This window comes from Sceloporus occidentalis, unplaced genomic scaffold, assembly GCF_023333645.1.
Source record: "Sceloporus occidentalis isolate IW3139 unplaced genomic scaffold, rSceOcc1.0.p SCAF_6, whole genome shotgun sequence".
NCBI classification, from domain to species: domain Eukaryota; kingdom Metazoa; phylum Chordata; class Lepidosauria; order Squamata; family Phrynosomatidae; genus Sceloporus; species Sceloporus occidentalis.
The window spans coordinates 122900706-122926161 of NW_028316986.1; the positions used below are offsets into that span (position 1 = coordinate 122900706).

The following is a 25456-nucleotide window of genomic DNA, read 5'->3' on the forward strand; positions in this document are numbered from 1 at the left end:
GACAGCTAGGCTGCGGAAGATGCACGAGGAGCAAGCCTTATTACCATATTGCCCCGTGTATACCTTGACCCAGGTTTTTTGGGGTCACTTTTGGGGCATACATTTCTCAACTTATAGTCGAGTATATACGGTACTATATTGGGGAACAGCTCTATTCTTGAATGTCATTTGGAAACACTGACTGAAGCAAAATCCTGTAATTGTTTGTTGCATTAGTTGCCATTTCATTTCTGAAATTCACTTCACTTCTGAGAGTAATTCAAAGTGCTAGACATTAAATGGCTACCTGAGGTCCTTTTTCCTCCTACTTGCTCACCCTTAAGGTTGGCAGTAATGTCCTTATGTGAGCTGTTGCCTTCAGAGGCATGACTGAGGGAAACGTGAGGCAAAGTCCTCTTCCATTTTATGTTCTGTGGCAACTGGATACTTTTCTTTAATAAAAGCATTTGCCTCTCTTGTTGTTTAATTTTATTTACTAACTTTGGGCCCAAACAGACAGGCCAAAATAAAGCTACTTCAGGTCACTTTGGAGGTATACAGTTTAAATGATGCATGCATCCTAAGAGGCCAGAAGCCACCCCAAAGCCATGCACTTAGTCCTAAGAACTGGAGCACAGCTTTGGCGCAGCTTCTGGCCTCTTTAAGATGTGTGTGTCATTTAAACAGCACACCTCCAAAGAGACCCAAAGCAGCTTTATTTTGGCCTGTCTGTTCAGGCCCTTAGTTCTGATTCTTTGTGTTTTGCCTTTGTTGCTGCTTTTAGCTTGTAAATATGTTTTAAAGATTGTTTCTGTGCTTTATAAATGTTATAAGCTACTATCAGCATCTCATTTTATGGAAGCTGAAATAAAAGGCACCATTTTTGTTATAAAATGTAACTAAATGCTATACTTGAAATATTCCATGTAACTGTTGAAAAATTGTGGATATGGTGTTTTAGAAAAAATCTGTCACTAAGAAAACTTTACACATCTTGCACTGGCAAGGAGACAAACATGCTTCAGACTTCACACCAATGGCAGTGAATCCCTTCAACATGTAAACACAGATTTTAAAACATACATTAAAATGTACTTTGCATGTCTTATTGAGATTGGCCAGGAGGTATTTAATTCAATTTTTTAATATCACAGAGAAATTTGATTTTTCTTGCAAGCAAAGCAGGACTCCTGCATGCAGATATAACTGTGAATATAGAGAGAAATAGAAACATGTGAGGCTGGTGCAACGAAGTACTAGAATTAACTCAAGAGACGTGTTGAAGTGAAAATAGGTGAAGGAGATCAGACCCAGAGACAAGCATAATCAGAGGCCATGAACTGTCCACACCACTGACTGTATTTTACTTTTCAAATAGTATTATTAAGAGTCCATTAAATGTATAAAATATACTGATTAGTGTAGGGATGTATATGTATGTACTTCCCTTGCTTCCAGTGTTTTCTCCAAATATGACACTTAGGCAGAGAGAGAAGAAAAGCTTTTGCCACACCTCTGCCAAAGAGGCTCACTTGGGCTCAATGCTTATCATTTTTCAGCAAAGAACGTTGAATTCCCTCAAGATTCATATAATTTTAATTAACCTGGTTTTATAGTCTGCTATTGCCATGTTATGCTTTTAGCATTTCACTATTCTACTGTTGTCTCTGTGACTGTAATAACTGCTTATATCCTAAGTTGCTCTTATGAGCAGCCATGCTGAACAAAATAGGCTGGACAACAATAAAAGTGTTTTTGAAAGATACCATGTTGGTGGATTGTATGGACAGCTTCCAACATATTTTTCCAATAGCTCTTCCGCTCCCATGGGTTAATTGTCTTTTTCTTTTTAAGCCAGCTGTTCAGATCAATATTTCCACATTCTAACACCATATAGATATTCTTCTCCGCAATTTCACTAAAACAAGATTGTTAGAAAAAGGAATTGATATTTCAGAAAGCAAATACATTTATATTTCATTTCATTCAATAGGGTTACATGATGGATCTGTATAAAAATTTACTCACTAGTCATAAAGTCGAATGATCTTATCACTATGTTGTTGAAGTTTATTTAAATACGCAATCTCATTTTTATAGCTTTCTATAGTTTGCTGATCTGCCTCTTCTAGATTCACATATTTGATGGCAAACAGCTGCTTCTTTTCATCAAGTACTTGGAATACCTGGGCATGGGGGACATATAAAGCATTCTGTATTTATTTACTTTCAAATGCATTTCCTATATTTACATAAAACACTTGGATTTTAATGTGTGAAAAAAATGGAGATAGTCATGGAGGACAATATATATACATCCGATATGTATATAAATACATGTAAATACACATACATTTATAGACAAGTAGATTGCTGATTTCATTCTGGAAATTCGTTCTCATTTGAATTAGACCTAGAAGGATATGTGTGTATCAATCAGCAATCAAATATCACATATCAAGTTAGTTCATTTTGGAAGGAGAGGATTTAAGCATACTGTCACTTTGCATGCTGTTTTGTACCTCTAATAACAAATTTGATTTTATTATCACAAAAAATAATTAATTCTGAATTAATGATAACTTTCCCTAGGTTTTCAATTCAAAGACATGGAAATATTTAATTAAAATTAAGATACAACAGCTTTGGAAAATAATGACACTCAGTAATATGAAAATATACTTCTCAGGGTTGCAATCCTATGAAAGCCTAATGGATAGCAAGCCAATTAAGCCCTGCAGGTGTGACTTCGGAATAAACATGTACAGCTTTGTACTGGGAGTACTTAAGAATCATGGGCATGACTCAATCTGTGAAAATGTGTTCATAAAAAAATCAAAAGCTGAAAAACTAGTGAAAAGTAATTAGAACAGGTTTTTCTTCTTCCTCACGTGTATCCCGACATTCTGTTTTTAGCATTTGTAAGGAAGAGCATTACTGAACACAACTTGTTGTAATTAGTTCTGGCATGATGAGACTGAACACATTTACTCATTAGGAATATCTGGGATGTCAATTTCTCAGAGTAAATTTAGGAACGTGTATGTAGTGTAGTAGACTGGAACCCATGATTATGGAGCGATACTTTATTTCCTCAGATGCATGGAATGATGCACTGGAAATTGGACAGTCTTGAATCCAGATTAGATGTACTGAGTAAGTTTGGCTGGACACAGGATATGGGGAGGCATATACCATCCCAAACTGTTTAGGAAGTCTGAGTAATTACTACAGTGGACCCTTGTTATACGCTGGGGTTTGGTTCCAAGATCCCCTGTGTATAACAAAATCTGTGTATGCTCAAGTCCCATTAAATATAATGACATAGCAAAATGGTGTCCCTTATAGAAAATGGAAAATCAAGGTTTGATATTTGAAATTTTTACTTTTTTTGAACATTTTCAAACCATGTATGCTTGAATCCGTGTATAAAAAATCCATGTATAAGAAGGGGCCAACTGTACTACAAGTAAATGATAAGGCAAGAATATATTAAAACATGATTTTACATATTGCTGAGGAATTATTTCAGTGGTGAAGATTTGTTAAAACTGAAACAGCCAATTCACATTTCGTTTAAAGAGTTCATTGGTGCATCCATCAATTAGCTTTGAAATATAATCTATGAATCACATGATACAGTGAAATACACAATTGTTCGGGGGTTTATTTCTGAGATTATTGTAAGATAATCAGCTATTTCTGATCAAAGAAACCCTGCAAAGACAAAATGGCAGTAAAAGGGCCATAAAAGACTATGTATTTTTACATAGAAGCAAGTCCCACAGGAGTTATTCCAGGTAGGAAAGCAGAGGATTATGTCTGAACAATACAATCCTACATATATCTAGATGCAAATTAGAAGGATTAACTGAGACTCCTTAGCAACTGTGCACAGGGTTTTGGTTTAAGCTTCTATCTCCATGTTTAATTATGGTCACATATGTTTTGCTACTATTTATTCAGCAATGACCATTTTTCCAGCAGCCATTCTATAAAAGCATAGGTAAACAGTTTCTTTGCAACAGAATTTGTTAGTACAGTGAGCTATTAAGTGAACAAATGCCAAATAACAACAAAAAAAGAAAAGAGATTAAAGCAGTATAGCACAAGAAATGTGCTACACAAAAGTATGTCTATCTAGTCAGAAGCAAGATTCATTTTGTTCAAAGGTGCCTATTTCAAGTAAGGAAAGATAAGACTGGAAACTGAATTACTTAACTTTGAGGCTGTGCAGACCACCCCTAAGAAATGGCCTGCATCTGCCACAGCCCCAATCTGGCCTTTTCAGGGCGCAAAAAGGAGCCATGGCTTTTTGCGACCTGCAAAGAGTGTGAGAGCCACAGCGTCGCAGCTTTATGGCACTCCTTTGGTGCTATGTCATGCAGATGCAGTGCCAGAGGAGTACCGTGATGCCGCTCGCTGTATGATGAGGCATGTGGCGTCATCATGCCCTGAGGCGGAGCTGGGGTGTGCATCATATGCTATGCCTCAACTCCGCCCCCAGCCAGGCCTTTATAACCAGTATGCACAGCCCCTTTGACTTCAAAGTCATAGCCGTGTTAGTCTGGATCAGTAAGCCAAGGGATCACATAGCACCTTTGAGACTAACAGAGAAAGAAGTTGGTAACATAAGCTTTCATAGACTTAAATCTACAGTACGACCCCCATATCCATGAGAATTATATTCCAAGAGCCCCAATGGATAATTGGATAATAGGAAACTCTATTATCTTCAATGAGAAAAATGGTTTCCAGCTGAAGCAATCCATAGAATTATACTGGAGAACCTAAAAATTACTAGAGATAACATAATTTTTCAGACATAAGTTAAACTACAGATACTGAACCCATGATTATGGAGCGATACTTTATTTCCTCAGATGCATGGAATGAAGTGCTTAAGAACAGAATTTTATAAACAGTCTGTTCATGTGAATAGAAATGTAAAACCTGTGGATATGATGATAAGGTGACAAATTCAGTTTTAACAATGGTCCCTTGGGGACAAAGCCAAAGTTAGTAGATATCCATATGAATGTTGATGGATGTTATTGGAATGTAGTGTAATGCCAGCTGGTAACCAGAAAGGACATGTGATGAACTGGCCAAGCAAGTCCTCATGAGGCTGAGGGTTAACTATTTCGTAAGTGTAGTTGTGCCAGGAAACCATTGTCTTTGTTCAACATACTGTCACTAGACCGGAGTTCGTGTATATATTTCAATTCTTCTGTTTCTCTTTCCAATTATGCTTTATAGGTTTGTTTTTTTAAAAAAAAAATTGGTTTGTTCAAGGACTGCTGTTCTGAGATGTGAGATGGAAACCCAGGATAATTGAAGTGTTCTGCAACTGATTTGTGTGTATTCCTGTTCCTAATGAATTCCTAATTCATATCCATTTATTCTCTGGCTCAGAGATTACCCTGTTTGCCCAATGTGGAGTGCTGAAGGGCATTTTTGACAGAGGATGACATACTGGAAGATGAGCAAGTGAAAGTACTTCTAACATTATAAATGATGTGATTGGGTCCTGTGATGACATTTCCTGAGTAGATGTGTGGGCAGTTATCATCTGGGTTTGTGACAAGGTCTAGTAGCTGTCTCTCCATCAGGGTTGTATTTCTTTCTGCAGGTAAATAACTGTTTGAGATTGGGAGGCAGTCTATAGAGTCTCTAAACATCTGCCACCAAGAGCCTTGAGAGGGCAGAATTAATGTCTAGAATAGATTGTTGCACATTGATAATATATCTAAGTGGTCTCAGTTGAGATCTGTATGTGACCATTAGTGTGGTCCTGTCATTTTCTGACTTCAATCTATTTTGTAATAGATTAGCCCTGGATACAGGTCTTGCTTTATTTGTTTTGATGTGTGTTTTCCACTTCATTTCCTCCCCTCTCTTGTGAGGCCTGAGCATATAGCAATAGCAAGTACATTTCTATACCGCTTATCAGTGCACTTAAGCACTCCCTAAGCAGTTTACAAAGTGTAAGCTAATTGCTCCCAATGACCTGGATACTCACGCTTGAGCCCCTGGCTGGTATTAAACCTTATGGTTTGTGAGTGAGTGGCTGCAGTACGGGTATTTAACCACTGCGTCACCAGGGCTCTGCAACTGCATCAGAGGGCTTGGCTATAAACTATGGATCTGGTAGTGTGTTCAGGGTGGAAACTGCAGGCGATTAAGAACATGTCGCAGTCAATAGGTTTGACATAGTATGGTGCTTAGATGTCCGTAGTGTAGCTGTACAGAGGTGTCCAGAAAGCAAATCTGTTCTGTTGATAGTTTCTGGCTAAGCTTGATGGTAAGATGGAAGTTGTTGAAATTATGGTGGAATGTCCTGAGTGAGTCCACTCCACAAGTCCAAATTATGAAGCTATTATCAATGTACCTCAGGTAGAGGACTTAACTACTGGTTGCAGGAGTTAAGGAAGTGTTGTTCTAGGTAAGCCATGAAGAAGTTGGCACATTGTGGTGTCATGTGTGTGTCCATGGCAGTACTATTAACTTGAAAATATATGTTATTACCAAAGGTGAAATAACTGTATGTGAAAACAATAGTGGCAGACCTCAGTGGTTAGTTTTACTAAGATCCTATCTGGAATGATGGTCCTAACAACTTGTATTTCATCCTTATGTATTGGTACATAGGATTTTCTACAACTATACATATGGCCATCCAATACTGACTGTATGTATAAACTCTTAACATTAAAGCTAACTAACCCATAGCCTTTGCACCTGCTTAGGTGTTTTCCTGTTTTCTATAGCCTGCAGTATTATCCATGTGGCTGTTCTGTGTTTGAAATACCACTGTGCTAGCATAACTGAACACTGCCCAAGAGGTTCTGAATAGTTATAATAATAATAATTAACATATAACAGTTTTAATAATTTCCAGTACAGTCAGACCTCTGTATCTGCAGGGGATTCATTCCGGACCAGCACCCCCACAGATACAAAAAAAGAACCACTGGACCTCAAGTCCTATTCTCCCTAATGGAGGCATGGTCACATGCAAGTTTGGCCATTGGGAAAATGGGGCTTGCCATCCATGGATGCTCATATCTGTGGATGGCAAGTCCACGGATATGATCCGACTGTACTCATATATTTGCCTTTTAACATCACAATATTTTTCCAGTGCAGTTCACATATTTAATAGCTTTATCCCCTTCCCTTCCAGCAGCATACTGAGCACATTCAAATGCTCAGCAAACCACAGACCCATCTGTTTATTTATTGACACATAAACCCAGCACTCTGATTTGTTTTTCCTTGAACAAGAGGGTTTGAACCCATGGGCACATTCTTAGTGCATTGTTCTAGCTTGGCAGGAAGGAAACAAGCAAATTGATGGGAAAAAAATAGAAGGTATCTCTCCTGGTTGCAGTGTGAAAAACCTGGCAGGCTACATCCTGCCTCATTCGGCATAATGCATCATACACTGTAGGCCAGGATTCTCAAGAATTCTGGTTTAGAATGACATCCAAGCTCAGTTAGTAACACAGTTTAGAACAAATTCAGACTAAAAGTAAAGCATACAGCTTTGCAGCTGATCCCAGTTAACTCCTAAAAGCCTGAATAAAAATAGTTTTGAGTGTCTCTGAAAAGAACCAATAAAAAACACATGAACCGCTTAGGAAAGCACATTCCACAATTAGAAGATCTTGTCTCCTTACGGAAACCAACGTAGAGAAAAACTACATCAGCTGATCTTAAAGTCCTGATGGGTTCCAAATGGGAGATATGAAAACCCAATCCATGTAGAGCTTCCCAAGTCAAAAACAAAAACAAAAAAACTGGCCTTATTAGATCTAGAAGTAGTCCCCCACTATGAACCAGCTTCTACAGGGAGTGAGTGAGCCTATCTAGAACCAGAATTTTGTAACCAACCCACTAAGCTGTTATCAACTTTGCCCTGTCTAAAGTGAATTTCAGTTTACTCTCTTAGGATAACCTATATTGCCTACCCTATATTATTATCTTTTATTGTAGCCCACCTCAATCCGTAGGGAGAGGCGGGCTAATAATAATAATAATAAATTTATTGTTGTTGTTGTTGTTGTTGTTATTATTATTATTAGCCTCTCACTGTATATGGGGTTTCATATTTGATATCTATCATCGGGCATGTTTTTGAAAGGTCACAATGACCTAAACAAACTAGGAAAGTACACATGCGAAGAATCATACTAAGGACCTAAGGACATGTGGGAGACTCACACACTATTAAAATACACACAAAAGGGTGTGCTGATCAGTTCCCCATGCTTTTCCCATTTTCTCTTGCAGTAGAGACAAAGGGAGTCCCATCACAAAAGCAGCTGAAGACCACCTTCCATCCCAGCTCATGTTGTGCTCCTATTTACCCTTTCTGTTCAATCCAGGGATTGTCTCAAATCTAATCAATCAATAAATCTTTATTGCTTTTGGCCAATGGCCATTGCAAAAACCAAAATAATAAAACAATACACATAAAATTTCCATAAAAATCAATATACAATGAATTGTAAAATCTAAACAACGTTAAAGCCATCAGCCAATCTGGCTCCTCTTGTCCATTCCAAGGGAAAATCATCTAGCTTTTGTTACACAATGTCATAGTAACAAGCACCTGTTGAAGGTATGAAACAAGATATAAACATTCACCCTAACCATAGCTACTTTGTTCACAGATAGGGGTGCTGTTCACAGACCTGGGCTCTGTTCAACAGATGAGGGTCCAATTCTCTCTGTCTAACTCTCAAATGCTGTCTGAGCCAGACTCCATTTACCATGGGTCCCTCTTCAGGACTGGTAATTATTGCCATCTTTAAATGCCAATTCCTCACTATCCAATCTTCTGTTAGCCTTGTATGGTTCTTAAGGTTGCATTGGTTTTGTATGTGTGCATGCAAGCTTGCACATTTCTAAATAAAAACCTTTCGGTTTACTGAAACTGGAGTCTCTCTGCAGTTAATACTGGCATACAAAGGTTAAAAGATCCCCTCTTACAGGCCTCATTTTCTTTTCCTCAAAATTTCAAAGAGACACCAACACTGATGATGAGGCAACGTCTTCTTCCCTTTTAGGATTACAATTTTCCTTGTCATCTTCTGTCTATGATTATTACTGCTGTTAAGGCCTAAACTGCTTGCTCATGTTACTTTCCCATTTTGTCCCAGAAAGGCTTACACATTTAAATTTTTACCTTACTCGATCCTCCACTGCCTATTTGTTTCAACACAGAGTAACATTTTCCATTAACAACAATGCATTCATTTGGTGGTGCAGAAGCTGAAATCTGAATAAAAAGAATATATGTTAGATGCCTTCTTGATACTGCCTCAATGCTTCATTCAAATGTTTCTGAAGTTCTACTGATCTATGCGTACAATACCACATTAAAAATGTTAAGATATTAAATTATCTTGTAAAAAGACACCTGATAGGAAAAGAAAATCCCTATATATTGCATGCTAAGAGAAAAACTTACTTCAACACCTACTATCTCAATTTACTGAACAATACTGCCAATCTTGGAACAGGAAGGTAAAAAGTTGTGTATCTCTAAAATGCAAGAAAGCCAGTAACACTGGGAAATCCCAATTTACATATGAACTATGGTGATGGAATAGATCCAGTCCAATAAGAAAGGCTTCTCCTAGCATCTGACAATGGATGAGATGGTATAGTGGACAAAAGGGGAGAGGGGGAAATGCATGAGAGCTTCTGAAGGATTTAAGGACCCTGTGTTCACAAACTACCACTTCTGTGAATAGAAGGGAGACATAGATGCACAAAACAAACACAAACTACAGATGTAGCTAATAATATCAAAAAGAACAATCCTCACCGTGCATAGCAAAAACTTCATACCACCACCTGTGCTCTCCTTAGCTAAGATTTTTTACTTCCCAAATAACTTAAGCTATGGCAATATATATTAAGTTTCCTTTTACTGCTCTAAAATGTTGCACAATTGTTGAATCAAGCCTACCACTACCATCCTGTTTGCTTCTGTTACGGTACTTGTCAATGAAAAGCTACAACTATTTCTGAAATCAGCGCAAGTTAGAATCTATGTTAGATAATCCTTAACTACTAACATCTCCAAAATAATGAGTTGTTATGACATCTATTTAATTTTAAAAATTTTTTATTATCTCATCATATACTTTCAAAAGGAATTATTTTGGAAAATTATTACCTGTAATGCAGTCTGCATTTGGAAAGGGGTTTTTGGAGTGCAAGGCGGCAAATATGAAAACTGGTTGTACGGTGTGGTTGCCCTTCCCGCAAGAAGAAAATCATTTGTTACGACTGGAGTACTGAAACTGTCAGAAATATCAGTTGTTACAATCCTTGTGTACAGACAGGGCTACACTACTTTTTATTCATATATTTGTTTTCCTCTAAGCACAACAGTGTAAGCTCAGTGTAAAACTTTAAAGCTTGCTTCAAACATTTTATAATTTGTTCTCTAAAAAGGTAGTCTACTTCATTTAAGTCTGAGGTTTCTGCTAACACAAGTTGGGGCTCCTAATTGGCACTGACACTGCTTTCCTAACCTCTGCCCTGTAAATTATATCTGTTTCTGTTCCAAACCATTCTGTTCAGAATAAAAGAAGTGTTCCAGTAGCAACTTTATGTGCAGAGGGACTATGTAATTGGATAGAGACTATCAGTGAAATTCTTATGCTTTGGCTTATGTGAGCAGAAGTGGTTTCCACCTTGAAAATAACCATGAGACAAAATCTCTGATACTTAAGCTTATATAAAGCTTATACCTTTGCTAAACCACAACTATTTCTAGAATGTCTTTTGTTAAAGACCACATGTTTAAATATTTGAAAGGATGTCATGTTGAAGAGGGAGCAAGCTTGTTTTCTGCTGCTCCAGAGAACAGGACCCGGAACAATGGATGCAAGCTACAGGAAAAGAGATTCCACCTGAACATTAGGAGGAACTTCCTGACAGTAAGGGCTGTTCGACAGTGGAATGCACTCCCTCGGAGGGTGATAGAGTCTCCTTCCTTGGAGGTCTTTAAACAGAGGCTGGATGGCCATCTGTCAGGGATGCTTTGATTTGGATTTCCTGCATGGCAGGGGGTTGGACTGGATGGCCCTTGCGGTCTCTTCCAACTCTACGATTCTATGATTCTACGATTCTATGTTTACTATTGATTGCTTTTCAAAATTTTAAAGAACATTTTCATGTGAAGGCTAACATTACCTCTGAGATATATCCCACTTCTGTTTTCTTTTACAGAACGTATTTCATGCAATTATTAAAATGCATCATCTCTTTTATTATTACAGAATAGGTAACAGTTTGTTAAACTCTAGAAAAACCAATTTCAACAGAAGCCTACATGTAAAATCAAAACTTAAAATTTAAAAAAAGATTTATTAATTTTTAATTAAAAATTTTAAAAACCCACACACGCTTTACCAGGTTATATAATCACGCAGGGTTTTGTTGCTAGGTGTTGTGCCAACATATGCCTGACTTTTTCTTTTTGAAGCAGTCTCTGGTGGCGAACATCTTTGCAAAGGTAACTCTGGTGGTGATAATCTTTTAGAAACTGGAAATGCTGGGCATTCAAAACTTGACCTTTTCCCCTATAAAATGGGGGGGGGGGGAGATATCAGCTGGTTGCAAATGAATATATACAATATAAACATATTTCCATTATTCCATATTTAGAAAATAGAATTAATAACTGATTGTTTCCCAGGTAATTATTATATTGCACATTAGTCTTGTGAAGTTTATTGTGTATCTGGCCAAAAGTAAGCATTCCTTTAGCATTTATATAAAGTCATTACACATACTACTGATTAGTAGGATATTATGAAATGTCAAACTTAAATAAAAGCTCCAAAGCTATTTCTTTCTTTAGTCTATTTTTATCCCACTTTGAAAACAATTATTTTCACAATACTACTTTCGTTTAGTTCTAGCCGCACACAGAAGTGTAGGACCATAAGACAATAAATGACTTGCCAGCTAATCACACGTTGTCAATATCAGGTTTGTTAATTCATTTTAATGATGCCTCTCTCTCAAGTGTAGTTTTGAAAGTTATATATCAGCTGCTTCCTATGTAATAAAAGGATGGTTGGAATAAATCCAATCCAGTTTAGTACACTCCCTGTGCAAAGCTAACAGTTCTAAGAGATACACAGTAGCTACATCAGCCTGTAAACCCAGGTCAAGATGGGCTTTTACATTTCATTAACTACTGTTAACACCAACAATATTATCAAAAAAGTACCAGTTCATTTAAGTTGAAAAAAACTTTTTAAAGATCACCTCTGAGTTTCTGTTATGCAATGCTTCAGGATGAGACCACTTATTTCTCGATGGAAAACAGTGTAATTTGGACTGTTCGTTTTCCTTTTGGTCATCTCTCTTGGAAACAAAATTCTGCAGTTGCTTTTCTAGACAGTTTGACTCTATGATCTTTGGCTCATCATGTTGTTCTTCAGTTTCTGAAACAATTTGACTAGTTATCAACATAGAAACGGTAGAGGTCCTGGTAGGATATCATAGAAAGTCAATCAGTAAAAGCAGCTGAACCAGGCAAGGAATACATAAGACTCATGGTGAATGGACTAATACATGTTGGGTTTTTTAGAAACCACCCTTAAAATAAGAGGGATGAATTTGGCAAAGTGACCTTTTGCAAACGTCCCCAGTTATGAAATAGGAGACCTAAAATATGAAATGGGGTAGTTAACAAGAAAATACATTGAAGACCACAGGCTAAGAGGTAAGTCCCAACTAGAGTAGATTCATTTAGCTTATGATTTAACACCTATGGAAATATCATTGATTCAATGGACTTTCATAGATGTTAGTTATATTAATCAATTCAATAAGACTTTGAGACTTGCAACCAGATTTAACCCTGCCTTTTTTTTATGATTCTTGTATGTTTTCCTGTTTGTTTATCTCCAGGATAGGGTAGCGCATACCAAGGCCATTTGTGTCCACCCAAAGTTCCTGCAACCCCTCCCCAATTTTGGGGGGTAGTCAAAATAATTGGAGCATAAATGGCCCTAAGCATACTCAAAACTTCTGGTGCATGATGTTGGCCATTTCTGGGTATCTGGGTTTCACATGAAGTACTTCCAATATTTTTGGACCCCAACTGATTCCCCCAATAAACTGTCCAGTCACTTGGGGGGGGGGGAGAAATGCCCCATCTGAGCCTGGAAAAGATGAAGGGCTACAAAAGGCAGCACTAAAACAGATTGCACTGTACAGGACACCAAAGGGTGACAATTTAGTCTTCAGTTACTTCTGGTTCTTCTATCAGATTTACCTTATTGTCTACTAGGCTGATTATGCTGTGAATACTTCTACACTCCAGTTCTGAAGGGAATTCACAAACATCAGCTTTGAAGGCTACTAGAGAGCACCTTTCTTAAGCCCAACCCTACATAGGTTAAAACAAACCTTTTCTTTTAATGGTGCAACTGGAATCATATTTATTTTTTAATGTCAAAGATGAACTGGTAGCTGCTTCCAAGCTCTCATCATCGGACAAGTGAGGTTCTACTAGATTTCTGCTTGGTAAACACTACATAAAAAGGAGAAAACTTTTTAAAAGGTCAAAATAATCCAAGATACAGATAAAAATGTAGTATGTTATTAACACTGACTAATTTTGGGGCAAAACAGATGGCAGGTAAGGAGCAGCTTCTGGCCACCGCTTTGATCACCGGATTGGGGCCACTGCAACGGCATGGCAAGCCCCCAACCTGGCCTTTTCCTGGTGCAAAAAGGAGCAGCTCCTTTTTGCACCAAGGAAAGGGCACCTTTGCCGTCACAGCGGCATTTCTTCAGTGTTTCTTCCAGGAAGGGTGTGTAAATGCTATGCCGTCAAAATGCCATGAATCCGCCACACGTGCGGTCAGCTATGCAGCATTCTGGCAGAGTGGGGATATGCTGTTGTCCTAATGTCATGCTCCCAATCCGCCAGGAAGCCGGCTCTTTTTGACCATCTGTTTCGCCCCTTAGTTGCTTATTTTATATACCATTCATGCACATTTCCAATTTGTCTTATTGTAAAGGCTAAGGACAAACAGCAGTTTTCCCTTCAACTTCAATGTAGGCTGCTATTATACCTACATTTCTCACATGGGAACAGTAAATCAGTAACTGAGCTAGAAATCTCCTTATTCAATTCAATTTAATTTTCAATTGAAAACTGAAATCTTCTTATGTGTTTATTGGCTAAAATCATCTTGCCTTTAAGACTGCAGTCTTCTTCGAATATGTCTTGTCGTTGCCTCCAAGTTGCAGAGTCCAGAAACACCACTAAGGTTTTGATTTTATCTCAGACCAATTTATCTGTCACAGTCTACAATGGTGTTTACATCTTGAATAAGTGCAGCATTAGCTTCAGAACTGAAAGTGGCCTTGATATGGCCTACTCATGCTAAAAGTCGCTGTTCCAGGTCAGTAAATCTGTACATACTACCATTCTATAACCTGTGTGGATAAAGCACACTAGCTAATTTGAATGGCAACACAGTTCCCAGATTGTAATTTCTTCAGCCCTATTTTATCACCTTCCTTTATGCACAACATCAGTGTACTGTGAAAAGTGGTTGTTAGCCACAGAATATAAACAATTAAGTGGGCTGAAGATCACTAAGATCTAATAGTATACGAGCTAAGATTAGAGCATACTGGAAGAGCTGTGTTTACATCTCACCTTACTCAACCATACTCACAACCAACAGTAGGGAATGTGTGACCCTCCAGATGTTGCTGGGGTGCAACTTCCATCATCTCTTATTACTGGCAATGAAATGATGGGAACTGCATTCTAACAACATCTGGAGAGTCACATATTCCTGACAAGTTCAGCTGCCATACAAGTATAAATATATGGAAGTATTGCAATAATCAGGAATATAATGTAAAATACTTTGGACACCCTACTAGAAGAAAGTTAGATCATTAAATTGGGACTTCATATTTCAGAATTTTTAGTTTTTAGGGGGGTTTGGGTTTTTTTGAGGATGGGGTTGTTTTGTTTGTTTGTTTTTGCTTTACTGTCAACTTTTCTTTTGGTCCTTAAAGAAATTTTCTTCAATACAGATTTTAAAAACATCCCAAATACGTAACTTGTGTAGTTCAACACAAGTTATTTGGGATGTTTTAAAAATCTATACTGAAGAGCATTTCTTTAAAGACCAAAATTAAAAGGCTGTAAAGCCACAGTCAATAACTTATATCATGTGTGGGCCAGGTACAGGTTTCTAGATGGCATTAGCCTACAAATTCTAGAAACCTTGGTCACAATGGCTAATGATGAAGGATGTTGGGAGTTTCAGTCCCACATCATCTAGAAGGACACACTTTACCCATCCCTGATTTACACAAATCACTTGTTTCAAGGTTACGAACATGCCCTTAATTACACAACATTACATATTCTGTAATATCTTCACTCATGCAGACAAATGTTGCTGAGAATGAGGTGCAACAGGAAGCACACAAGAGACACAAACTGTGTTTCACATTTTACTAATAAGTTTAGAAAAATAGGCAAAGGTTAGAAGCATCCAAAAGGGCAGGTTGAGGTTTTTCATCTTTGAAATAGAGAGAAAAAAGTATGACTCCACACAGCCAAAGTAAAGGCTGAAAATGAGATGGAGAAAGTATCACTGAGACTAAGGAACACTGATACAACCAACTCCAACATTGTTTTTTCCACTATGGAAGAATACTGGAGGAACTTGAAATAACAAAGGGAAATAAAAAATCCATTCAACTGTTAACCTGAGTGGGCTTGATCCAGAAGGGTGGCTTAAAAACATTTGCATTCTTGTATAGACATAATATTCTGACTGAAATCAGAAAGCAGCACACACTTTCTCTCCTTTCCAGTAAAAGCCTTTAAAAAGCTGAGGGAACGCTATTCATTAGTCAATAAAGCTAAAGCAAGTCCTACTCGCCATTTGAAGTCCACAGGTCATACTTTGCCCAGCCCTAAGCTACCTGGACCAGTCAATGAGCAGAAACAAGGTATAAGTCAACCTACTCACAGGCTATTTTTTCTGCACTTTAAACTGTGGTTTGTAAATTGTAGTAATAATTTCTCCCATTTCCTCAACTCACTTGATATACTTTATCAAAGAACTTTATGACAGAAATAGCATATACTGTAATGCATTCTAAATCAAAGATTTCAAAAGTGGAATTTTAAGCAACTCACATATTTTGTCTTATGGAGTTCTCTCTGTGATGATATGCTAGCCAGTGTTGCCAACAAGCCTCGAAGATATTCCCCAGAATGTTTTACCAGAATTCCCCAATATTTACCGGAATATTCAGTCAAAACCCCCAGAAAGAAATTAATTAAATTCCCAAGATTCCAGGGAATTCCCTGAAAACTGGCAATGTTGATGCTAGCACTTGGTGTTAAATCTAGACCATATAGTTAAGATTAGCTATGGTTTTCTGAAAAAAAAATCCAGGTTCATAAACTACATTTTAGAACTGGTTGTTTCAATAAACTATAAATATGGCTACCTCTGTGTGCGTGCACACATACCTGTGCCTTAATGAATTTCATAGGGTTTCCCCAGGCAAGGAATACTCAGAGGAGGTTTTGTCAGTTCCTTCCTCTGAAATATGACCTACAGCACCCAGTACTGGTTGGCAGTCCGCCACCCAAGTACTAACTAGAGTTGACCCTGCTTAGCTTCCAAGATCAGACAGGTGCCATTAGGGTTTATAGGTCCTCTCATTTGTCCGTATTATGACAATGCTAAATTATTGTTGGTTAAAAACAAAAGGAAAAGCTTCTGCTGTTCTCATGGATACACCAAGGTAGAGATGAGAGGGTATATTCAAAAGATATAATGCTTTTCCAGGCTTGTTCATGTAACACTAAAAACACTGTCTTGTGCTTTATGTTGAAGATGCCGTGATACATGTCTACACATTTTTAAAATACATGGAGTCACCATCATGTACTATTCTGTATGATGAATAATCAAGAATTTGTAGGAATATAAAGAGACTCAAAAACGTTGTAAATATAAGCCCTACTTATATTTCATCATGTCACTAAACTTCAAAATCAAATAGCTCTTCTCCATTACCCATATACAATCTTCTCACCAACAACTATTAATATTAAGCAATTTAAATTACCTTCACATTCTGTGGCAGATATGACTCACTTCCATTTGATTTTGTTTCATATGATGGCAAATGATTCAGACTGGTACTAGATATTTGCCTGATTTATCAAAACATTGATAAATGGTTAAGACAAAGTCCCAGATGTAAAAATAATGACACTTAAGAGTTTAGTGTGGAAAACAAACCAAATACAAATCAATAGCCTTTTTTTTTTAAAGGAAATCTATTTTACATGACACAATATTATAAAAGGTGATTTGAAATGATATTTTAACAGCTTATAACAGATTAGAAGACTCCATTAGGAAAAAACAAGAAAAATAGTGAAATTTTCCAGTGACTTATAAGGCAGATGAAAATACTATTAATAGGAGGGGGTACTGAAAAGTTCTTCACCTGACCCACTTCCAAAATCTGAGCATAATTTTGGCACTGTAGCTTGAAAGAGTGTTCTTTTATATTGTAAACTGCCAATTTGCAATCATAGCTCTAATTTCTAAATTTTTTCACATCATTGATAGAACCATGTCAATGAAAAGTGTGGAATTTTCAACTGCTAAACTCCAGATCATCATGATATTCCTGTTCCTACAGAAGAAAACACCCAAAGAAATCCATGAAAGTATGATGCAAACAATGAGTGACAAGTGCTTGTCATACTCAACTGTGAAGAAGTAGTGTGCCAACTTCCAGTGTGGAGATTTTGAGATCGAAGATGCAGCAATGTCTGGGAAGCGTTCAACAGTGTCAGTTCCTGCTACTGTTGAACGTGTTCATGATTTGATTTTGACAGATCAAAGTATCTCAGCTAAAACAATTGCTGAGACACAAGAGATATCCCAGGAATGCACTGGGTTTATAATTAATGACTAGTTGGCTAGGCAAAAGCTGTCATCCAAGTGGGTGCTGAAATGTCTGAACACTGATCAGAATGCTGACCACTCTGGGGATGGTGAAAAAAATCCGGGGGGAGGGGGCAGTGAGGACAAAGGGGGTGCCAGGTGGGTTTCAGTCAAAGTATTGGCAGGCAAGAAAGGCAAAGGAAACCAGCAGCCTTTAAGACCATGGTGGGGATGAGGAACTAGGCTATATGTGGTGGTGGTGGTGAATTGGTGGCACATTTGGGGCCCTCCTTAAGCTCTGTGAGATCTGCTAGGACATAGCTGGCAGATTGGAGCTGCACCGCTCCTCCTACTTTCTTTTGTGGGACAGGCCAAGAGAAGAGATAGCAGAAGAAACAATGTTTATGTACTAGGGGAGGGGGGGAACGGCCTGAAGCTATATAAGGAATGCACACCTCTGGGGAAGGAGAGGCAGGAGTAGCCTGGGTCAATTCTTTGAAAGAGCCCTTCGCCTCTCTCGAACTGAGAGTTCTTCCTCGCCAGGGAGAAAAGTGAGAAGCTGGTTGCCCCCCTATCCAACCTGGATAAGGACTGAGAGTCTTTCCTCATCAGGCATAAGTTTCACTCTTTACACCTAGTCAACTTGGAAGCAGCAGTGACTAAAAAGCCTCTCACCTGCACTGGCCTTTGCTGCAAGGCTGGCACAGGCAAGAGGGAGGAGAAGGCCTGGTTCACTGCCACTGCTGTATTCAAAAATGATAGACTAAAGTGGAGGGACAGTGGCAAGCTCAGCATGGGTGAGGTAGACTACTGCAGAAACACTAGATCTAATATCAAGAAATAGGGAGTGATGGTGCTAGGGTTGTCATACAAAAGGAAAGGGGGTGGTAGCCCAAAAAAGTTTAGGGACTACTGCTCTAGGTAATTTCCTTCTTGGTCGGGCCAAGAACTTTTCATCATATTGTTTGTCCTGGTATTGCTTTGAAATGGCAAAATGAAAAAGTCGATGAGTACCCTTGTCCAGTTATCTTGTGCCCATTTTACTCACTAGTATTCCAGGAAGCTGATGGCAATAAAACAGGCTTGAGGGCAGATGGCAAATAAGCACAGTGATTTTGTTCACGTTTTGCTTAGAAATACATTCTAGGTGTAAGTATTAGCAAACAAATGTAAGGTCCCCAAGGTGAATGCAGCTTTTGAGAGGACAAAAGATACTCGCTGCAGCTATTTAGTAAGCTCAGTATAACTATACCTTTTGGTAAAAGGAGGAATATCCTTCTTCAGAGAATCATCTGTATCATCACTCTCACTGTCACATACTAATTTGACAGGAACTCTTCCAAAGGTGCACATCTAAACATTGAAACATAATGACTGTAATGTGTACGTTTGTAAAGTAGGGTGTAATTTCTTTAGTGGAAAGTGCAATGTTTCTGCCACTTGCTGGAACCATTTTCATCTTTGCACAAATGTCAAACCCAAAATTTTGTTCCGACTTATTGAAACCTTTTCACAAGCTTCTTTACAAGTTCTTCTTCAAGGCACTGTACAACTTACTAGTTTATGTACTGCTTGTGCTAGTTCAGCTCATTGTTCTCTTAGTACCTGGGTAACTGCTAAAGAACACTGCCTACTCCAGTACTTTCTGCAGCAGCCTGATGTTGGACACAGTCCAATATATATAACACAAATAAAGATGTATTTACCTGGTTAGATTTGTTTAGTTGCTTCAGGGGGTTACGTCCACTCAGGACCAATTCACCCTCTTGAGGAGAATTATTTTTCTGCCTAAAGAAGAAAAGTTTAACTTTTCATTTGTACCAAGGTAGCTGAGAGCACAAGAAGAATTCTATGCAATACTTTAATTTACTTACCCAGGACAAAAGTTAGGAATATTGGCAGAAATCTCAGAAGCAATATTGTTTTTTCTATTCAGGACATTTCCAACTATATTGTGAGAGCTTGAAGCTGTAAGTACATAATTTATTAGGAGACATACATACTATTTTAGTCATAATAAAAGTATCAGAAATTGATTATTTTAAAAGTTGAACAAAAGTATGAAGTTGAATGGTTGGTACCTACCATGAATGATTATTCTGGGATGATAGAAGGAACAAACCACACACTCTTGGGGTATTCCTTATGCGCCAGCTGACTTGGCAGGCATCCAAATTTCAGTTCAGTCAGATCCATCCCTTGCTTACCAGTTTACTTTTATAGCCTTTCCAAATCCAACCATGTTTTGTCTGGTTTTCTTTTAAAGTTATGCAGACACCTTTTGGAAGAGGGTGGATTGCTCCTCCTATGATCGTTCACAGTACGTATGAACCGCTCATTTTCTGGATTGATATGAGGAGCAATCCACTCATTCCCAAGCCCCAAAAACATCAGGTGGGTGCTGCTGACACATATTCACCCTACTGACCGAGGCAGCATACTGCTAAGTCTCACCAATGCCCATCTATACTTGCCTATCTTGCCATGCTGCAAGACCTCCTGAATTTTATTAAGGGACTTATGTAATTTATGTCCCCTGCGCTCCTGGGAATCCATAATATCCTGCACCCAGAGTACCACTGCCCTGGCAAACACTGAAGTTGCAGTAGAATTTCTGATCATTAAAGCTGAAGCCTTATGGGCCTTCTTTAGTACTGCTTCAGCCCTACATTCACTTCCATGGCTCAGGAACTCCATATCTCTTCTCTCTTTTTGAATAAATACTGTATATACTCATGTATAAATCTAGAAATGTAGGTTTAAAAATTGACCCAACTAAGTCGACTTATCCATGGGTCAATGTAAGTACTGCATTTGAACACACACACACATATATATATGGTGAAAGGCAAGAATTTAATCTGCCCTAGAAGCACTGACCCCCTCCTACTCTTTCATCTACCCAGCCTTTAGTATATGCACTAATAGTTATGCTAGAATTTTGTAAGTTCTTTGGAATTGTTTTCTGTTACTTCATCCTTTATTATATGTGCCTAAGTCTTACCCTCGACTTATCCATGGGTCATATCAAAATCCAGAATTTTGGCCTCACAACTTGCCCTCGACTTATATATGAGGTCAACTTATAGTCGAGTATATACAGTAGGTTCTAAATAAATAGTTACTAAACTATCAGTCTTAGTATTTAATAGGATCTCTCATTCTAAATGCATTACTCATCTGAATATGTAACAGGATTTCTGATTTTGGTAATGGTCTTTTTAAAACTGCTGCTACTATTTGATCAGCATTGTCAGTTTCCTGATCTATTCCATGCCAACCCCCTTCTAAACCTAATGTTGCATCACCCTCTTCAATACACCTCTAAACTCCTCAACTCTAAATAGGTTGTGTATTGCACTTTCCATATCTGAAACTACATCTGAGGATTCTCCTCTACACTGCTATCAAGTGTCTGATGCACTGTATCTGCTTCCTGAAAATCCTCCTCTGTCTGATTCAACAGTGATATCCTCATCCACATGCTTTATCTTCTTTGTGCACTTCTTTCTTTTCTTACTGATGAGTTCTGCACAACCTGTTATTGTCTTCCTGTTACTATCTTTATTACTGTTTCACTTTCTGTTTCTTGTCTGCTTTGATTTAAGGTACCATGTTAGAAACATATTCGGTGTTGTGCGCTTTCAGCTTCATTGTCTGGAGCAGCTTTAAATATTTCCTTATTTAACAAATTCATATTGAATACCCTTTTTGACTGAATCATGTTCTTTAAATTCATTTGTAATAAATAATTCATCATTAAAATTCACTGCAGTCAAATTCACTGGTTGGTCCACTGGATTTAATACAAATTCATTGTTAGTCTTAAAAGCAGAATTTCTCTATGTACTGCCTCATGGATTGGCTATCAGAAATATAATTGGGTTGCTGTGTAATCAGTACTCATGCATGGACTCATGCATTGATGGTGTGGCACACTCAACGTCAACACCATTAAATAAGCTAAGAGGTATCCACACATTTCATTTTCCCCAACCTGACTCCTTTCTGTGCTGCTAGTAAAGTGCTGCTACTGTACAAAGGCTACTTTTGACTGACCAATCAAATTACTTGTATGCCTGAGAAATCTGTGTTTCTAACATGGTGCCCTGAAGCAGTCAAGAGAAAGCTCCTTAGTTTTTTGTGGGTTTTTCGGGCTATGAGGCTGTGTTCTAGAATAATTTTATTCCTGACGTTTTGCCAGCAGCTGTGGCTGGCATCTTCTGAGAATGCTGGAATGGAAGACAGTGGGGTATATACACTATTGGCTGAGAGGAGGTGATTTGCATGTTAATCTATGTATAGATCTTTACCCTTTCCAGCCTTTCCACCATTTTTGTTCAAGTAGAATAAGAGCATGGTATGCAGAAAACCTACTACTCCATCTTCATGTGAAGCCAGAAATGGGCTAAGGAGCCCACCCTTTTTTCTGGTTCACATTTCCAGAAATAATCCAGTTTGAGAGTATTTTAACTGCCCTGACTCAATGCTAGAGAATTATGGGAACTGTAATTTTGTGAGACATTTAGCATTCTCTGTCAGAGAGCTCTGGTGCTACAACAAACTACGATTCCCAGTATTGCCTAGCACTGAGCCAGGGCAGTTCAAGGGGTCTCTAACTGGATTATTTTTGTAGTGTGTCTTGGACCCATGTTGGTGATGTCATAGAATAAATTCTTCCTGGCCACTGATGATACATACTAGCTGAGATTTTTACATTGTATTTGACAATATGCTTAAGCAACAAAGCTTTGTGCACAATAAAGTGAAAGCGTAAAGGTAAAGGTAGTCCCATGACATGAATGTCTAATCGTAACCAACTGTAGGGGACTCTGTTACTAAGCCGAAGAGTCAGCATTGTCCAAGGACTGTTCCGGTGGTTATGTGGCCAGCATGACTGACTGAATGCTGGTACCTTCCCACTAAAGTGGTACCTATCTATTTGCATTTGCATGCTTTTAAACTGCTAGGCTGGCAGAAGCTGGGAACTAGTGACAGGAGCTCACCCCATCATGCAGCACTCGGGGCTCAAATTGCCAAACTTCTGATTGTCAGAAATGGCATCTTAACAACTAAACCACCACATCCCTAAGTGAATCTTAGTCCACTTAAATTACTTTTCTGTGAAGAAATTAAAATGGTGAACAATTTCTCTAAACAAATACAGCCAAGATGTTTATGAGAACATATATTTTTTCAAACTATAGGGCATGTCTGTAATGTTCACTGTGACATAAAATCCATATACATGCCTGCACAGCAATATTTTTGCACACTAAAGTTTAACCTGAAAGCCGAGCAAGTATACTATACTTAAATCCTTTAATTTTCATTTTTTTAAAAAAAAATCACAAAATCTCCTTTACTGTATGACTCACCTGATAAATTTTCTTTTTCCTCAATAGAAAGCAGGAGCTTTTTGCGTAAGCTTAAGTTTCTTAGAGCAATTTGCAACATCTCTAGTGGTAAAGCTCTAGATTCCACACCCTTTTCAAGCAGCTGTTTAGCCTTTTTTACATTTCCTAGTGAAATAAGAGAATTATGGACATTGCTTTCCTGTAGTACAGAAAATTAATGAAGAACTTGCATTGCTTGAGTGAATGTAGTAAAGCCAGAAGGCCTAGAATTAGGCAAACTAATGGAATGTTTTCTTCCAAGAGCAAAATCTAGTAGTGTACACAAGTGTTCAGATAGTTGTGGCTGTTATTTCTTCATTTACAAATGATAATTTTAAGAATCATGTAAATAAAAACACTGGAAATACATCTTAAGCCATGAAATGGCAATTAACTAAAGGATTTTCATTAAATTAAGCATGCAACTGACCACTAGTTAATTCAAATTTAGAATGTTTATACTTTTAAAAACACAGTATTAGATACTTTGAAATACAGAATACAAATTGCAAATCCACAAATAATCATTAGTAAGAATTGTCACGTGAAGACAGTTTCCAACCTTCTTAAAAATACAGTGTGCCCACGTCATTTCAGTTTACGCTGAAAGCTGCACTCCGGAAAAAGGAATGACACACATGCCATTCACTGTGCTGTGCCATAGGCACAAATCCTATCATTTTCAATGGGGCTCCACCATACACAGTATTTCCTTTATGAGGGGTGTGTGTGTGTATGTGTGTTCCAAAACAGATCCCGCGTCGAAGGCACTCGCCCAAAGCCTTAATTTTTCTTCCAATTATTCTTCTGATCCAAAAATATACAGCCTACTTCTGTTCCCATATTCTAAGGGATGGTTTACTAGTTAGAAAGAAGTCAGTTATTTGAAAATGCAGGGTGAGGGAAGGACAGTAAGGGATTGAATAGGAAGGGAAATTACAAGTTGGCTTTTTTCAGACATAAGGGTTGAACATGTGTAGAAAAGCTCTATTTCACGTTCTGTTGCTCCAAAGAGAAAATAAAACACATTTAAGTCGAGTTGACTCAACTGCTCAAGTATCTGTGTCTCTGGAGGCAGTGGCGTCACAAGGCTTGGTGTCACCCAGTGGGGTAACTCATGGTGTCACCCCACCCCCATTGACCTCCTTCCCATTTAACACCATTCAGAATCCTTAGCAACGCTTTTTTGCACTAATGTTACTCGTAAGCCGTAATTCCCACATACCACTGAACATAATGCTAATAGTTGTGACAGAAACAATTAGCAAAATTAAAAATTATACCTTCAAATTACAATATCATATGCACAACCTAAATGTATTTACATATACATAGTGAAGATTTGGTGTAAATGTATTTTTAAAGAAAATTTAAAAAAAATTAATTTTTTTAAAGTTAAAATTTAAAATTTTATTGAAATTTGAAATTATAAAAATTCTGGGGCCTCTCCTTTCTTCTCCCACTGAGCTTCACCCAACTCCCAACATCTCTTAAAGCATTCTAAAGGGAAGCAAATGAATGCCACAGCCCATTTCTCTCAAAAGGTAGGTGTTTCAGGAGCAGTTGTGTCACACACCTCCTTAGAGTGCCACCTGGTGCGGTTTGCGCACACACACACACACCCAGAGACGCCACTATCCAGAGGAAAAATGAGAAGTAATCAGTTGCAAATCTGACTGAATTTTACAGCAGAGTGCAAATCTTGTAATGTCCTATGAGAATAGGCATGACATAACTATTTAAATTTCAAATGTATTTCTAAGACGATAATCAAACCACAGCACTTGTCTACCTTGTGCTACCAAGATAAGGCCTGGGTCAAGATAGAATTATGTACTTTCACTAGATCCCACTGTTTCTGACAGAATAATGTCCCCTTTCTCTTGCATGTTGACACACACCCATGAACCACAGATATGTGCTCTAGAGTTTGGGGGGGGGGGGGAGGTTGAGCTTTCTTTTGCACCACACAAAAGTGCAGAAAGAATGAGGAAGAAAATGTTCCTCTTTTTATGGGCTGCATATGTAACTATAATGTTGGATCTTGGCCCTGACAGAAGATCATAATGGTATAAATTCTAA

General features: G+C 38.0%; 1 protein-coding gene across 7 annotated transcripts in view; it reads right to left on the reverse strand.

Moving 5' to 3' along the window:
- TTK (TTK protein kinase) overlaps positions 1-25456 on the reverse strand; it is a 100678-nt gene that overhangs the window by 21145 nt on the left and 54077 nt on the right. For all 7 annotated transcript variants that reach the window (XM_089530861.1, XM_089530864.1, XM_089530860.1 and 4 more), the window contains 12 exons: positions 23357-23500; positions 19853-19946; positions 19685-19766; positions 19231-19331; positions 17146-17233; positions 13429-13552; positions 12280-12458; positions 11416-11585; positions 10172-10298; positions 9173-9265; positions 2008-2165; positions 1746-1897 (listed from right to left, as the gene is read on the reverse strand). In XM_089530861.1, the coding sequence (XP_089386987.1) occupies positions 1746-1897; positions 2008-2165; positions 9173-9265; positions 10172-10298; positions 11416-11585; positions 12280-12458; positions 13429-13552; positions 17146-17233; positions 19231-19331; positions 19685-19766; positions 19853-19946; positions 23357-23500 (1512 nt within the window). The remainder of the gene's footprint in view (positions 1-1745; positions 1898-2007; positions 2166-9172; positions 9266-10171; positions 10299-11415; positions 11586-12279; positions 12459-13428; positions 13553-17145; positions 17234-19230; positions 19332-19684; positions 19767-19852; positions 19947-23356; positions 23501-25456) is intronic.